General features: G+C 45.5%; 1 protein-coding gene across 3 annotated transcripts in view; it reads left to right on the top strand.

Moving 5' to 3' along the window:
- Nucleotides 1-3,959: 3,959 nt before the first annotated feature.
- trim66 (tripartite motif containing 66) overlaps nucleotides 3,960-14,871 on the top strand; it is a 29,124-nt gene continuing 18,212 nt past the window's right edge. For 2 of the 3 annotated variants that reach the window (XM_002942863.5, XM_004913327.4), the window contains exons 1-7: nucleotides 3,961-4,760; nucleotides 8,695-8,773; nucleotides 11,545-11,692; nucleotides 11,780-11,909; nucleotides 12,316-12,432; nucleotides 12,917-13,031; nucleotides 14,659-14,805. In XM_002942863.5, coding sequence (XP_002942909.3) covers nucleotides 8,765-8,773; nucleotides 11,545-11,692; nucleotides 11,780-11,909; nucleotides 12,316-12,432; nucleotides 12,917-13,031; nucleotides 14,659-14,805 — 666 coding nt within the window. In that variant the 5' untranslated portion in view covers nucleotides 3,961-4,760; nucleotides 8,695-8,764. Of the gene's footprint in view, nucleotides 4,761-8,694; nucleotides 8,774-11,544; nucleotides 11,693-11,779; nucleotides 11,910-12,315; nucleotides 12,433-12,916; nucleotides 13,032-14,658; nucleotides 14,806-14,871 lie in introns of all 3 variants that reach the window. The other variant, XM_004913328.4, reaches the window with a different exon arrangement.

Raw genomic sequence — 14,871 nt, 5'->3', positions numbered from 1 at the left:
GTTATGGGGAAAGGCTGGCCCAGTTGGGATTGGTTACACTGGGGGGGGGGGGGCAGTTAAGGGGGGGTCACTATATATAAATATATAAGGGGGGGCAGTAATGAAATAGAGAAAGTACAGGGAAGAGCGACTAAGCTGATAAAGGGAATGGGCTCAGTTATGGGGAAAGGCTGGCCCAGTTGGGATTGGTTACACTGGGGGGGGGGGGGGGCAGTTAAGGGGGGTAGGATCACTATATATAAATATATAAGGGGGGGCAGTAATGAAATAGAGAAAGTACAGGGAAGAGCGACTAAGCTGATAAAGGGAATGGGCTCAGTTATGGGGAAAGGCTGGCCCAGTTGGATTGGTTACACTGGGGGGGGGGGGCAGTTAAGGGGGGGTCACTATATATAAATATATAAGGGGGGGCAGTAATGAAATAGAGAAAGTACAGGGAAGAGCGACTAAGCTGATAAAGGGAATGGGCTCAGTTATGGGGAAAGGCTGGCCCAGTTGGGATTGGTTACACTGGGGAAGGGGCAGTTAAGGGGGGGGGGTCACTATATATAAAATGTTATATTTTTGGTTGCTGGGATCAGGGACCTCCAACAAATACATTACAATTTCAGTAGAAAAGGGATAATAATTTGGAATCTGTATGGACAGAGCCGGTTTCTATGCAGCAAAGTATTTGCCACTAATTAGCCCAGAGATACAGGGCTGTCAGTGCAGAAAGGCACAAATCTCTCAGTAATTGTCAGTTTTAGCGCCGCCAGTTATTATGTCCCTTTGGCCGCAGATGGATAATAATAAAGCCCCTACAGATGGATATTGTACAGGGGCAATTTCTTATGTACCCCAAGTATCTCGGTTCACAAACTGCGATTTTACCAGGGTCCGACCCATGTGTGTGAATAAGTTTATTATTTCAGATACAGGAATTCTCAGGGGGGAGAGGTTGGTCCCACAAGATTTACCCCAGACATTAATCTATTGTCCTCCCAGCCCCCTGAACTGTATGGAGCGGAAACCACCCTGGGGCTAATGATGTAACATGTGGCAACAAATTCACATTTAATAAATAGAACCTTTATGAGCCAAATGCTGGCACTACTTTATTTATTAATTATTCATATTATTATTATATTCATTTGTTCCACGGCCACAACACATACTGCAGTGCCTTATATACAGGCAAGTGTATTCTCTGTAGCAGTGACCTTATTGGCCCTCTTTCACCCCCTTACTATATAATAAGGTTACAGATGGTATAGTTCCAGGGGTACCCAGGGCACAAATAAGCACTCACCCCAAATCCCCCCCTAACTGGCCTTCAGGCTGGGCCCCCTTAGCCCATAACAAGGTTACAGATATATAGAAACATTGGGGTAACAGTCACCCTGCTATAGTTCCAGGGGTACCCAGGGCACAAATAAGCACTCACCCCAAATCCCCCCTAACTGGCCTTCAGGCTGGGCCCCCTTAGCCCATAACAAGGTTACAGATATATAGAAACATTGGGGTAACAGTCACCCCGCTATAGTTCCAGGGGTACCCAGGGCACAAATAAGCACTCACCCCAAATCCCCCCCTAACTGGCCTTCAGGCTGGGCCCCCTTAGCCCATAACAAGGTTACTGATATATAGAAACATTGGGGTAACAGTCACCCCGCTATAGTTCCAGGGGTACCCAGGGCACAAATAAGCACTCACCCCAAATCCCCCCCTAACTGGCCTTCAGGCTGGGCCCCCTTAGCCCATAACAAGGTTACAGATATATAGAAACATTGGGGTAACAGTCACCCCGCTATAGTTCCAGGGGTACCCAGGGCACAAATAAGCACTCACCCCAAATCCCCCCCTAACTGGCCTTCAGGCTGGGCCCCCTTAGCCCATAACAAGGTTACAGATATATAGAAACATTGGGGTAACAGTCACCCCGCTATATACCCAAATAATAAATGGAACCCTTCTTGCCATTATTAACATTAGATAAAATGAATATATTTTCTGTGAGACTGGGAACCCAGACTGAAGCCCCCCGTGCCTGCCCCCATCCCCTGTGCAAACCTCCCCACATATTTGGAAATAAGCATCTAAATAAAATTCACAATATTTACGGCATGATTTTATCTCTCTCTGGATTAGATACTTTCAGATATATTCTTGCTATTTCTAATTGGGTCCCGGGGGTGCGGAGAATCATTGTCGCAAGCAGAGAGCAAAAAAAAATAAAAATACTCAGGGAGGGTAATTATCCGGCTGGTTCCCGGCAAGTAACAAAGGATTCTGGGAGTAGGAATGGGCCGGGCAGTATTACTGGGATTGTAGTTACACCGGGATCCTTCTTATTTGGTCTGTAAGGAACGGGTGCAAAATTCACTTGTCTGACAGTGTTTGGCACCCATGGGAGATGCTACTAGCAAAACAATGCAATTTAACCCCTCAGCAGCGGTATAAGGAGACATTGCCATTGCAGGAGATACCTACAGTAGGTCAGGCAGCCAACTAGTTAATAAAAGCAGTGACTCGGGCAGGAGAGGGTTAGATGCTCGGATAGGAACCTACTGGATTCTATGGGGAAATGCAAGTTACTGTATGAAACTATACCAGATACTTAGCTCAGAAATGCCAGGTTCTCTGCTGAACCCCAATAGGAGGCATATACAGGGGCGGTGGCACAATTAGATGTTACTGGGCCCCCCAGCAAATTCAATTTGGGGCTACATTGAAATTGTTCAGTAATTTGGGCCTTACCAGTCCCCCTACATCCCTGGGCCCCCCTAAACCCGTAGGATCTGCTTCCTCTGTAGTTACACCCCTGGCAGGGTGGTAGGAGTACAGTGTGCGGGGAGTTGTAGTAGAACAGTAGGAGGCAAAGGGGCAGGAGTACAGTGTGCTGGGAGTTGTAGTAGAACAGTAGGAGGCAAAGGGGCAGGAGTGCAGTGTGCAGGGAGTTGTAGTAGAACAGTAGGAGGCAAAGGGGCAGGGGTACAGTGTGCTGGGAGGTGTAGTAGAACAGTAGGAGGCAAAGGGGCAGGGGTACAGTGTGCTGGGAGGTGTAGTAGAACAGTAGGAGGCAAAGGGGCAGGGGTACAGTGTGCTGGGAGTTGTAGTAGAACAGTAGGAGGCAAAGGGGCAGGGGTACAGTGTGCTGGGAGTTGTAGTAGAACAGTAGGAGGCAAAGGGGCAGGGGTACAGTGTGCTGGGAGTTGTAGTAGAACAGTAGGAGGCAAAGGGGCAGGGGTACAGTGTGCTGGGAGTTGTAGTAGAACAGTAGGAGGCAAAGGGGCAGGGGTACAGTGTGCTGGGAGTTGTAGTAGAACAGTAGGAGGCAAAGGGGCAGGGGTACAGTGTGCTGGGAGTTGTAGTAGAACAGTAGGAGGCAAAGGGGCAGGGGTACAGTGTGCTGGGAGGTGTAGTAGAACAGTAGGAGGCAAAGGGGCAGGAGTACAGTGTGCGGGGAGTTGTAGTAGAACAGTAGGAGGCAAAGGGGCAAGAGTACAGTGTGCTGGGAGTTGTAGTAGAACAGTAGGAGGCAAAGGGGCAGGAGTACAGTGTGCTGGGAGTTGTAGTAGAACAGTAGGAGGCAAAGGGGCAGGGGTACAGTGTGCTGGGAGTTGTAGTAGAACAGTAGGAGGTAAAGGGGCAGGGGTACAGTGTGCTGGGAGTTGTAGTAGAACAGTAGGAGGCAAAGGGGCAGGGGTACAGTGTGCTGGGAGTTGTAGTAGAACAGTAGGAGGCAAAGGGGCAGGGGTACAGTGTGCTGGGAGTTGTAGTAGAACAGTAGGAGGCAAAGGGGCAGGGGTACAGTGTGCTGGGAGTTGTAGTAGAACAGCAGGAGGCAAAGGGGCAGGAGTTGAATGTTATAGAATGGCCAATTCTAAGCAACCTTTCAATTGGTCTTCATTATTTATTTCTTATAGTTTTTAAATTATTTGCCTTCTTCAGTCTCTTTGCAGCTTTCAAATTATTATTGTTACTTTTTTTTTAATTAATTTTCTTTCTCTTTAGGCCCTCTCCTATAAATATATCAGTCTCAGTCGTCCAATGCCTGGTCGCTAAGTTCATTTGTACCCTAGCAACCAATTTCGAATGGTCTCAGAATATCACTCTGTACATAGTACTCAAAGCTAAACAAACCCCTTTAAAGTGGGGGTGCTGGATTCTGCGCGGTGCTGTCGCTTCCAGCCGGGATGGAAGGGGTTAAACCGTGCGCCTCTCGCTCTTGTTGTTGCTGTAGGTGCTGCCAAGGTCGGATAGAGAATAGGCTGAAGCCTCCTATCTGCCTGCTGACTGGTGGCACTTACACCTCCTCCTGTTGGGAAAGTGGCAGCTGCTGGGGGGGGGGACATCTGGTAGAATTAACCCTCTCCTGCTCTTGGGGGCCTTTGTTTGACTTTGTTAGTTCTAGTGCTGTCAGGTCCCCAGTTCCCCAAAGCCGTGAGTTTTCCCCCTGGGTCGCTATTTGGATACCAGGGTTGCATCAGGCACAATTTCGTATAAACAGCTTGTCGCTGGGGAGCAGCCTGGCAACTCCCGGCCCCCTTACTGGCAGCCTGATACCGCTCCGAGCTGGGAGAGGCGCTGGGTGCAAGCTGCCGGGGCTAACGAGTGGGCTAACGAGCGGGCAAAGGGCCAACGAGTGGGCAAAGGGCGACCTGGGACTGGCAGGGACTCGTTACTGGAATGGGATACATCGTAGCGCTGTAACTGGCACATGTGATACATTGTAACAAGGAGAGGAAGAGGAAGATCCATTATCCAGAGAGACCCAGGTAAGGTGGAATCTTGTACAGAGGCACAGGGGCAGGATAGGGTTAAGGTAGGGCAAACCTTGGGCATCTGGGGGACGAGTAATAGGAAACATATACAGGTTTAGGACCCGTTATCCAGAATGCTCGGGACCAAGGGTATTCCGGATAAGGGGTCTTTCCATAATTTGAATCTCCATACCTTAAGTCTACTAAAGAATCAATAAAACATTAAATAAACCCAATAGGGCTGTTCTGCCCCAATAAGGGGTAATTATATCTTAGTTGGGATCAAGTACAGGTACTGTTTTATTATTACAGAGAAAAGGGAATCATTTAACCATTAAATAAACCCAATAGGGCTGTTCTGCCCCAATAAGGGGTAATTATATCTTAGTTGGGATCAAGTACAGGTACTGTTTTATTATTACAGAGAAAAGGGAATCATTTAACCATTAAATAAACCCAATAGGGCTGTTCTGCCCCCAATAAGGGGTAATTATATCTTAGTTGGGATCAAGTACAGGTACTGTTTTATTATTACAGAGAAAAGGGAATCATTTAACCATTAAATAAACCCAATAGGGCTGTTCTGCCCCAATAAGGGGTAATTATATCTTAGTTGGGATCAAGTACAGGTACTGTTTTATTATTACAGAGAAAAGGGAATCATTTAACCATGAAATAAACCCAATAGGGCTGTTCTGCCCCAATAAGGGGTAATTATATCTTAGTTGGGATCAAGTACAGGTACTGTTTTAATATTACAGAGAAAAAGTAAATCAGTTTTACAATTCTGAATTATTTGATTGAAATGGAGTCTATGGGAGACGGGCTTTCCGTAATTCGGAGCTTTCTGGATAATGAGTTTCCGGATAAGGGATCCCATACCTGTAATTGTATTTCAGCCAATTTGATGTTCCACATATTCACCCCCCAAAGCTAAAGTCCCATTGACTATGAAAAGCTGGACTGGATATCCCTGATTCATTTCATTACTCCCCTTCCTTTGTGGCTTTTCATGGGGACCCCCTATTCTAGGGTAATGGCCAGGCAGACCTGTGGGGGACAGGTAATGGGGTACTAAGGGGTTAATAGCAACAGCCAGAATAGTGGGGTGATACTGACAGAATTGTTTCTAAAACTGGATTCTATTTTGTTTGCTCAAGGATAATAATATATATTTATGGTTACTGCTGTATTTGTGAGTATTGGTGAACTATTATGAATATTTTTTTCTTTTATTATTATTATTATTATTATTATTTTGACAGAATGCTCTGTTATACAGATAGCTAGAATCTCAGCCATAAAGCAGGGCAGGACTGCTGCTTACAATGGGGGGATCAGATAGGATCTGTGCCACTGTGACAGAATGCTCTGTTATACAGATAGCTAGAATCTCAGCCATAAAGCAGGGCAGGACTGCTGCTTACAATGGGGGGGATCAGATAGGATCTGTGCCACTGTGACAGAATGCTCTGTTATACAGATAGCTAGAATCTCAGCCATAAAGCAGGGCAGGACTGCTGCTTACAATGGGGGGATCAGATAGGATCTGTGCCACTGTGACAGAATGCTCTGTTATACAGATAGCTAGAATCTCAGCCATAAAGCAGGGCAGGACTGCTGCTTACAATGGGGGGATCAGATAGGATCTGTGCCACTGTGACAGAATGCTCTGTTATACAGATAGCTAGAATCTCAGCCATAAAGCAGGGCAGGACTGCTGCTTACAATGGGGGGAATCAGAGGCTGCTGGGAGCTGTAGTCCAGTCACTGCTAAAGGGCAGCACACACTTATCTAAAGACTGGGGCAGGAATAGTACAGAGCATACAAAATACATTTCATGTGGTTGCGCTGAGAGCATTACTGCAGGGCACTATGGGAATGGGGCAGGTGTGCAATGAGGGGCCAAAGGGAACTGAATTTGCCGGTGATCACTATAGAATTAATATATCAAAGTTTAATTTTTATGAATCATTTTTCTATTCCAGCACTCAACCTGGCATTCAAACCACTGTCTGGTTGCTAGGGTGAATGAAGCTTTAGATTTAGAAATATCTGTCCATAGGAAATCATCAGCAATATCTGAGCCCTAGCCCCTTAGGCCCCCCTGTTCCCGTGCAGGCAATATCTGGGTCCCTAGTTGCTATGGGGGCCCGGCCACAATGCACTGGTAAACCGATCAAGGTCTCTACTACCCCTGCAGAATATCCCTTAGCAAAGTGGCCAGTGAAAGAAAAGACTTTTACCATTTGTAATAAAAAGGCACTAAGTTTGCCCAGGAGCAGTAACCCATAGCAACCAATAGTATGTTTGCTTTTAAACAGTTAATGCTACTTGCTGATTGGTTGCTATGGGTTACTGCTCCTGGGCAAAATTAGTGCCTTTTATTACATAACCCCCTATGACTTACAGGCAATATTAGTTGCTGAGCCCCTTGGGGTGCCGAGCAGACCCTCAGGCCCCCCCACACTGTGTGTGTGGCATCAGATTGCCTCAGCCCGGTGTCCCTAAGAGAAAAGGGGCTTATGATGTAATCGGCTCGGCCTTGGACTCCCAGCAGCGCCCCCTGGGGACCAACCGGCGCCATGGGGCACTAATCAAGTTATCATGGTAATAAGGATGTAGGTTGCCTCTCTAGGCCCATAGCAACAGGATCAGCATCCGTCGACAACTGAAGGCAGCTGGGGGGCTGTAGCCAATTAGCAACTAGAAAGATCCTGGTTGGACAAGACTGATATGAATATGTACAGGAAGTGCAAGGGAATATTCTTCCCCTCACGTCCAATCAATGACCTAAATACGTTTCTGTATGTCATTCAGTTGCCCATGGAAGCGCTGTGCGTAATTAGTCCTGGGATTAGAATATCATCTGACAATATTCCCGCCGGTACCCGCGGCGCCATCAGGGGCAGCTTCCTGCGCGGGAGGAATGCATTAGAGCTGCGCGGGTACCTGGGGGCTGAGTGGAGAATAAGGCGCATTCTGAGCCTCACAGTTATGGGGTTATGTAATAAAGGGCACTAAGTAACCCCTAGCAACCAATCAGCAGATAGCTGATAGCAAACCTTATTGGCTGCTGAAGGTCATTGCTTCTAGGTACACTTAGTGGGGGTCATTGATAAACACCGGGCAAATTTGCCCACGGGCCCTAACCCATGGCAACTAACCAAGTTGTTGCTTTCATTGTTCTACCTGTAGCCGGCTGAAAAAAAGCTAATCGCTGATTGGTTGCTATGGGTTACTGCCCACGAGCACATTTGCCCAGTGTTGATAAATGAGCCCGACATTTAAATTTATTTCTGGAAGTGCAGATAGGGTTAATGCACCTTTTCTAATAAACAAGCTCATGTTAAAGTCGTTCTATTTTCCCTTTAAAAAGCGAAATCAGTTTTTTACTCCCGTTTATTTGTTTTATGGTCGGTACCAGGGTCGGACTGGGCCGCCGGGACACCGGGAAAAATCCTGGTGGGCCCCGGTGGCCAAGACCCGACCCCTGCCCGACTGTTCCTCCCCTGACATGTAAAATATATGCGTGCTTGGGGAGGATGTTGGGGGGAGGCCCCTGCGAGGGGGGTTTGGGGGCCCCATGTGGGGGGGCCCTGGGGGGGTTAGGGGGGCTCCTTATGCGCGCTTGGGGAGGATGTTGGGGGGAGGCCCCTGCGAGGGGGGTTTGGGGGCCCCATGTGGGGGGGCCCTGGGGGGGGTTAGGGGGGCTCCTTGCGGGGGGGGGTTAGGGGACGCGGCCGGTGGGGGAACCTGCAGGGCCCCTGGGGCAGGAGCCCCGGTGGGCCCTGCAACCCCCAGTCCGACCCTGTTCAGTACTGGGAGTACTGGCCTTGCAGGGCTCATTGGTTTAGCCTTATACCAGTGGAATGACTATAGAGGGGCAGAAACCTGGACGCCTGGGGTGGTTCTAATGAAATGATAACAAAATGCTTTATGTTACAGGGGTGCCCCGTGTCGGGGGGATGTCATTGAGAACATTTTCCTAAAGGATTTCTCAGATGCAAATTCCATCATGGCCAAGGTGGGTCCCAACGATTTCGTATACCTTACATTGCATAGGTAAAGGGGAACTTCACCCAAAATCTGTTGCTATGGGACATTCTGATGTCTATAATTCATTGGGCCCAACATCTGGTCCCCATTTTTAAAAGAAAGCCCAGAATATCTAGTTGATTTAGTGCAAAGGGTTAATTAACCCCTGGGACACCAAATCTATCAGGTCCCCATTTTTAAAAGAAAGCCCAGAATATCTATTACCTCCAGCACAAAGGGTTAATTAACCCCTGGGACACCACATTTATCATGTCCTCATTTTTAAAAGAAAACACAGAATATCTAGTTCTTTCAGTGCAAAGGGTTAATTAACCCCTGGGACACCAAATCTATCAGGTCCCCATTTTTAAAAGAAAACCCAGAATATCTAGTTCTTCCAGCACAAAGGGTTAATTAACCCCTGGGACACCAAGTCTATCTGGTCCCATTTTTTAAAGAAAGCCCAGAATATCTAGTTATTTCAGTGCAAAGGGTTAATTAACCCCTGGCCAACAAATATAACTGGTCCCCATTTTTAAAAGAAAACCCAGAATATCTCTTACCTCCAGCACAAAGGGTTAATTAACCCCTGGGACACCAAATCTATTAGGTCCCCACTTTTAAAAGAAAGCCCAGAATATCTAGTTCTTCCAGCACAAAGGGTTAATTAACCCCTGGGACACCAAATCTATCAGGTCCCCATTTTTAAAAGCAAACCTAGAATATCTAGTTCTTCCAGCACAAAGGGTTAATTAACCCCTGGGACACCAAATCTATTTGGTCCCCACTTTTAAAAGAAAACCCAGAATATCTAGTTCTTCCAGCACAAAGGGTTAATTAACCCCTGGGACACCAAATCTATCAGGTCCCCATTTTTAAAAGAAAACCCAGAATATCTAGTTCTTCCAGCACAAAGGGTTAATTAACCCCTGGGACACCAAATCTATTAGGTCCCCACTTTTAAAAGAAAACCCAGAATATCTAGTTCTTCCAGCACAAAGGGTTAATTAACCCCTGGGACACCAAATCTATCTGGTCCCCATTTTTAAAAGAAAACCCAGAATATCTATTACCTCCAGCACAAAGAGTTAATTAACCCTTGGGACACCAAATCTATCAGGTCCCCATTTTTTAAAGAACACCCAGAATATCTCATTTTTCCAGCACAAAGGGTGAATTAACCCCTGAGATACCAAATCTATCTGGTCCCCATTTTTAAAAGAAAACTCAGAATATCTAGTTCTTTCAGCACAAAGGGTGAATTAACCCCTGAGATACCAAATCTATCTGGTCCCCATTTTTAAAAGAAAACTCAGAATATCTAGTTCTTTCAGCACAAAGGGTGAATTAACCCGTGACACACCAAATCTATCAAGTCCCCATTTTTAAAAGAAAACCTAGAATATCTCATTTTTCCAGCACAAAGGGTGAATTAACCCCTGAGATAACAAATCTATCAGGTCCCCATTTTTAAAAGAAAACCTAGAATATCTCATTTTTCCAGCACAAAGGGTGAATTAACCCCTGAGATACCAAATCTATCAGGTCCCCATTTTTAAAAGAAAACCTAGAATATCTCATTTTTTCCAGCACAAAGGGTGAATTAACCCCTGACACACCAAATCTATCAGGTCCCCATTTTTAAAAGAAAACCTAGAATATCTCATTTTTCCAGCACAAAGGGTGAATTAACCCCTGAGATACCAAATCTATCAGGTCCCCGTTTTGAATGCAGAACAAACCAATGAGCGCCAGCGACCGATTTGGCGTTTATCTAAACCAGTCGAGTTGCCCCGATTACTCACCTGCGCCCGCGAGGGTTTGGCCCAATAAATACACAGCAGGAGAGGAACCATCTGGCTTAGTGGGACTTTTCTCAGCGGTGACCCAGCAATTAACTTGTTTTCCTTGCTCTGCTGGAAAATACACTATTTTTAGCTTAGAGACCAATCTCGCAGCGTTTGGGTAATTATAGGGCTGAGTGTGCGCATTGCGGGGAGCAGGCTGATCTCTCTCATCCACATGTGGCAGTTCTGCCAACCTTCCCTATCCACCAAAATGCACGTTTAGTAAAAAATAAAGGGCATATAAACCCAAAAATAACATTTACTTAATAAAAAAAAATGTCATTTAAACACCTTTCCAATATACATTAAAGGGGTTGGAGTTTATTTTTATTATGATGTAGAGAGTGATATTCTGAGATAATTTGCAATTGGTCTTCATTTTTTATTATTTGTAGTATTTAGTTATTTTATTTTCAGTTTAGCAGCTCACCAGTTTGGTGTTTCAGCAGCTATATGGTTGCTAGGGTCCAAGTTATCTTAGTAACCAGGGAGTAGTTTGGATGAGAGACTGGTATATGAATAGGAGAGAAAAAATTTTTACAAAAAGTAACAATAACAATAAAACTGGAGCCTCACAGAGTGATAGGGTTTGGCTGCCGGGGTCAGCGACCCCCATTTGAAAGCTGCAAACAGTTGGAAGAAGGTAAATAATTTAAGAATGATAAATAAATAATGAAGACCAATTGAAAAGTTGCTTAGAATTGGCCATTCTACAACATACTAAAGGTGAACATAAAGGTGAACTGCCCCTTTAAGCTGTGGGAGGGGCTAAAACATGGATGGCGGGAAGAAGAGGGCGTGTACTATGCAGAATAAGTCATGGCTGGATGTTGCAGGTTGTAGTTCAGCAACAGCCCCCATTCTGGCTTCCCTGTGATAAAATATATGTATTTATTTATGTTTTTCATGTCAGAGCTGCTTTGATTGTACAGAGAAAAACTCCGCCCACAGTCTGTGCATCACATGCAACAAATGGCTTTGCAGCACCTGCGCCGAGCAACACCGGCACACCAAGAGTGTCAGCGACCCCTTCATACCCGCTGTCCAGAGGGGCTCCGCAGGTACCCCCCCCCGGGGCATTATACTGGTTAGTTACAGCTTTATACAATGACCCCCATCACTTACCTTGGGTCCCTTTGTTGCTACAGGCAATGATGGCACCTCGGGAAATTTCCTTTGCTGCCCGCTGCACCACCAAGAGTCCCTGAAGTTATTCTGCGAGACCTGCGATACCTTGGTTTGCCGCCATTGTGTCGTCATGGAGCACAAAGACCACAGGTAAGCGCCATCGGCAACACAATTGGGTGCTTATGGGTCATTCCCAGCCCAGGTCCATAAAACTGGCCAATAGAGTGAGCAAATGTACAGTGACCGGAATGAACAGTAAGCCTTTGTGCCTCCGATAATAGGATCATGCATAGGACCAATAGCACATTAGAAAAAATGGTCACCTGACCATAGGGAAGAGAACACCCACAAAGTTCAGAAAGTCCAAAAGTATTGGGGTTAATTTAGCCAGAGTGAAGATCCTGTCTGACAATGGGAAATAGAGCGTCCCATAAGCAATAAGTATAGAGAATTAGAGAGTTATGGGTCCCTTACCCAGGGGAAGGTCTCTGTCTGACAGTGGGGAAGAGAGCAGCCCAGCATATTAAGGCAAAGGCTTACCTGTTTATTTTATCAGATTCCGAAGGCTGGATGAGGCCTTGCAACACCAGAGAGCCGTCCTGGAGAATGTTATAACCCAAGTGGAGGAGAAGAAGGTCGTGGTTCAGGCAGCAGGCAAACAAATTGAGGACAGGTAAGAAGTATTGTATTATAAGTGATAATGTACCCCCTACTGTAAATGATAAGGATATTAGCAGTCACTGAGGGGTTCTGTGCCCCCCATATAAAGGCACAAGGCTGCAGGCTGAGTTATACAGGGAACTCTGAGTATCACTCATGTATTATAAGGGATAATGTACCCCCCTACTGTAAATGATAAGGATATTAGCAGTCACTGAGGGGTTCTGTGCCCCCCATATAAAGGCACAAGGCTGCAGGCTGAGTTATACAGGGAACTCTGAGTATCACTCATGTATTATAAGGGATAATGTACCCCCTACTGTAAATGATAAGGATATTAGCAGTCACTGAGGGGTTCTGTGCCCATATAGGCAGGCAATGAGCTGATGATCAGTAATTTTGGCTGTATATATATATATTTGTGGCATACATTATATACAAAATATATAAAAAAACTAAAAACCACTAATGAAACATTGTTATAACTTGTTCCTCAGGTTGTATGAAATTAAGCACATGCACAGTAAAGTAGAAAACCAGATCAAAGTGACCAAAATGGTGCTGATCAATGAGCTGAACAAGAGGACAAATGTACTGCTGGAACAGCTGGAGGTCAGTGATCTGGGTTGGAGCTGCCATATTGGCATATAGGATTAAGGTACAGCTTATTGTGTGCCCAGAACATTCCTTCTCTGTATATTTGTATTTATAAATATGGGTAGGAGGTGCCATAGTGTTTCCCTTAGACAGTACAGTATGGGGGTACAGCTTATTGTGTGCCCAGAACATTCCCTCTCTGTATATTTGTATTTATACATATGGGTAGGGGGTGCCATAGTGTTTCCCTTAGACAGTACAGTATGGGGGTACAGCTTATTGTGTGCCCAGAACATTCCCTCTCTGTATATTTGTATTTATACATATGGGTAGGGGGTGCCATAGTGTTTCCCTTAGACAGTACAGTATGGGGGTACAGCTTATTGTGTGCCCAGAACATTCCCTCTCTGTATATTTGTATTTATACATATGGGTAGGAGGTGCCATAGTGTTTCCCTTAGACAGTACAGTATGGGGGTACAGCTTATTGTGTGCCCAGAACATTCCTTCTCTGTATATTTGTATTTATACATATGGGTAGGGGGTGCCATAGTGTTTCCCTTAGACAGTACAGTATGGGGGTACAGCTTATTGTGTGCCCAGAACATTCCCTCTCTGTATATTTGTATTTATACATATGGGTAGGGGGTGCCATAGTGTTTCCCTTAGACAGTACAGTATGGGGGTACAGCTTATTGTGTGCCCAGAACATTCCTTCTCTGTATATTTGTATTTATACATATGGGTAGGGGGTGCCATAGTGTTTCCCTTAGACAGTACAGTATGGGGGTACAGCTTATTGTGTGCCCAGAACATTCCTTCTCTGTATATTTGTATTTATACATATGGGTAGGGGGTGCCATAGTGTTTCCCTTAGACAGTACAGTATGGGGGTACAGCTTATTGTGTGCCCAGAACATTCCTTCTCTGTATATTTGTATTTATACATATGGGTAGGGGGTGCCATAGTGTTTCCCTTAGACAGTACAGTATGGGGGTACAGCTTATTGTGTGCCCAGAACATTCCTTCTCTGTATTTATACATATGGGTAGGGGGTGCCATAGTGTTTCCCTTAGACAGTACAGTATGGGGGTACAGCTTATTGTGTGCCCAGAACATTCCCTCTCTGTATATTTGTATTTATACATATGGATAGGGGGTGCCATAGTGTTTCCCTTAGACAGTACAGTATGGGGGTACAGCTTATTGTGTGCCCAGAACATTCCTTCTCTGTATATTTGTATTTATACATATGGGTAGGAGGTGCCATAGTGTTTCCCTTAGACAGTACAGTATGGGGGTACAGCTTATTGTGTGCCCAGAACATTCCTTCTCTGTATATTTGTATTTATACATATGGGTAGGGGGTGCCATAGTGTTTCCCTTAGACAGTACAGTATGGGGGTACAGCTTATTGTGTGCCCAGAACATTCCCTCTCTGTATATTTGTATTTATACATATGGGTAGGGGGTGCCATAGTGTTTCCCTTAGACAGTACAGTATGGGGGTACAGCTTATTGTGTGCCCAGAACATTCCTTCTCTGTATATTTGTATTTATACATATGGGTAGGGGGTGCTATTTAGGGGCAATTTATCCCTCTCATCAGACTTTTCTATGTCACCATCGCTCTCCCTGCAGAAAATCACAACAGAAAAGCGCCACAAATACGAGCAGCAGCTTCAGTCGATACTGGTCCTGAATCGCCAGTTGGAGCACGTGCAGAACTTTATTAACTGGGCCATGTATGGAAAGAACAGTATCCCGTTCCTGTTCAGTAAGGAACTGGTAAGAATGAACACGCAGGGCATTAGCTATTTCACTTTTTGTACCGCATCTCTTCAGTTTAGAGTT

The sequence above is a fragment of the Xenopus tropicalis genome, chromosome 4 (genome assembly GCF_000004195.4).
Source record: "Xenopus tropicalis strain Nigerian chromosome 4, UCB_Xtro_10.0, whole genome shotgun sequence".
Lineage (NCBI taxonomy): Eukaryota > Metazoa > Chordata > Amphibia > Anura > Pipidae > Xenopus > Xenopus tropicalis.
Note: the sequence above shows the minus strand (reverse complement) of the source record. Positions and strands in the feature narration are given on the sequence as shown.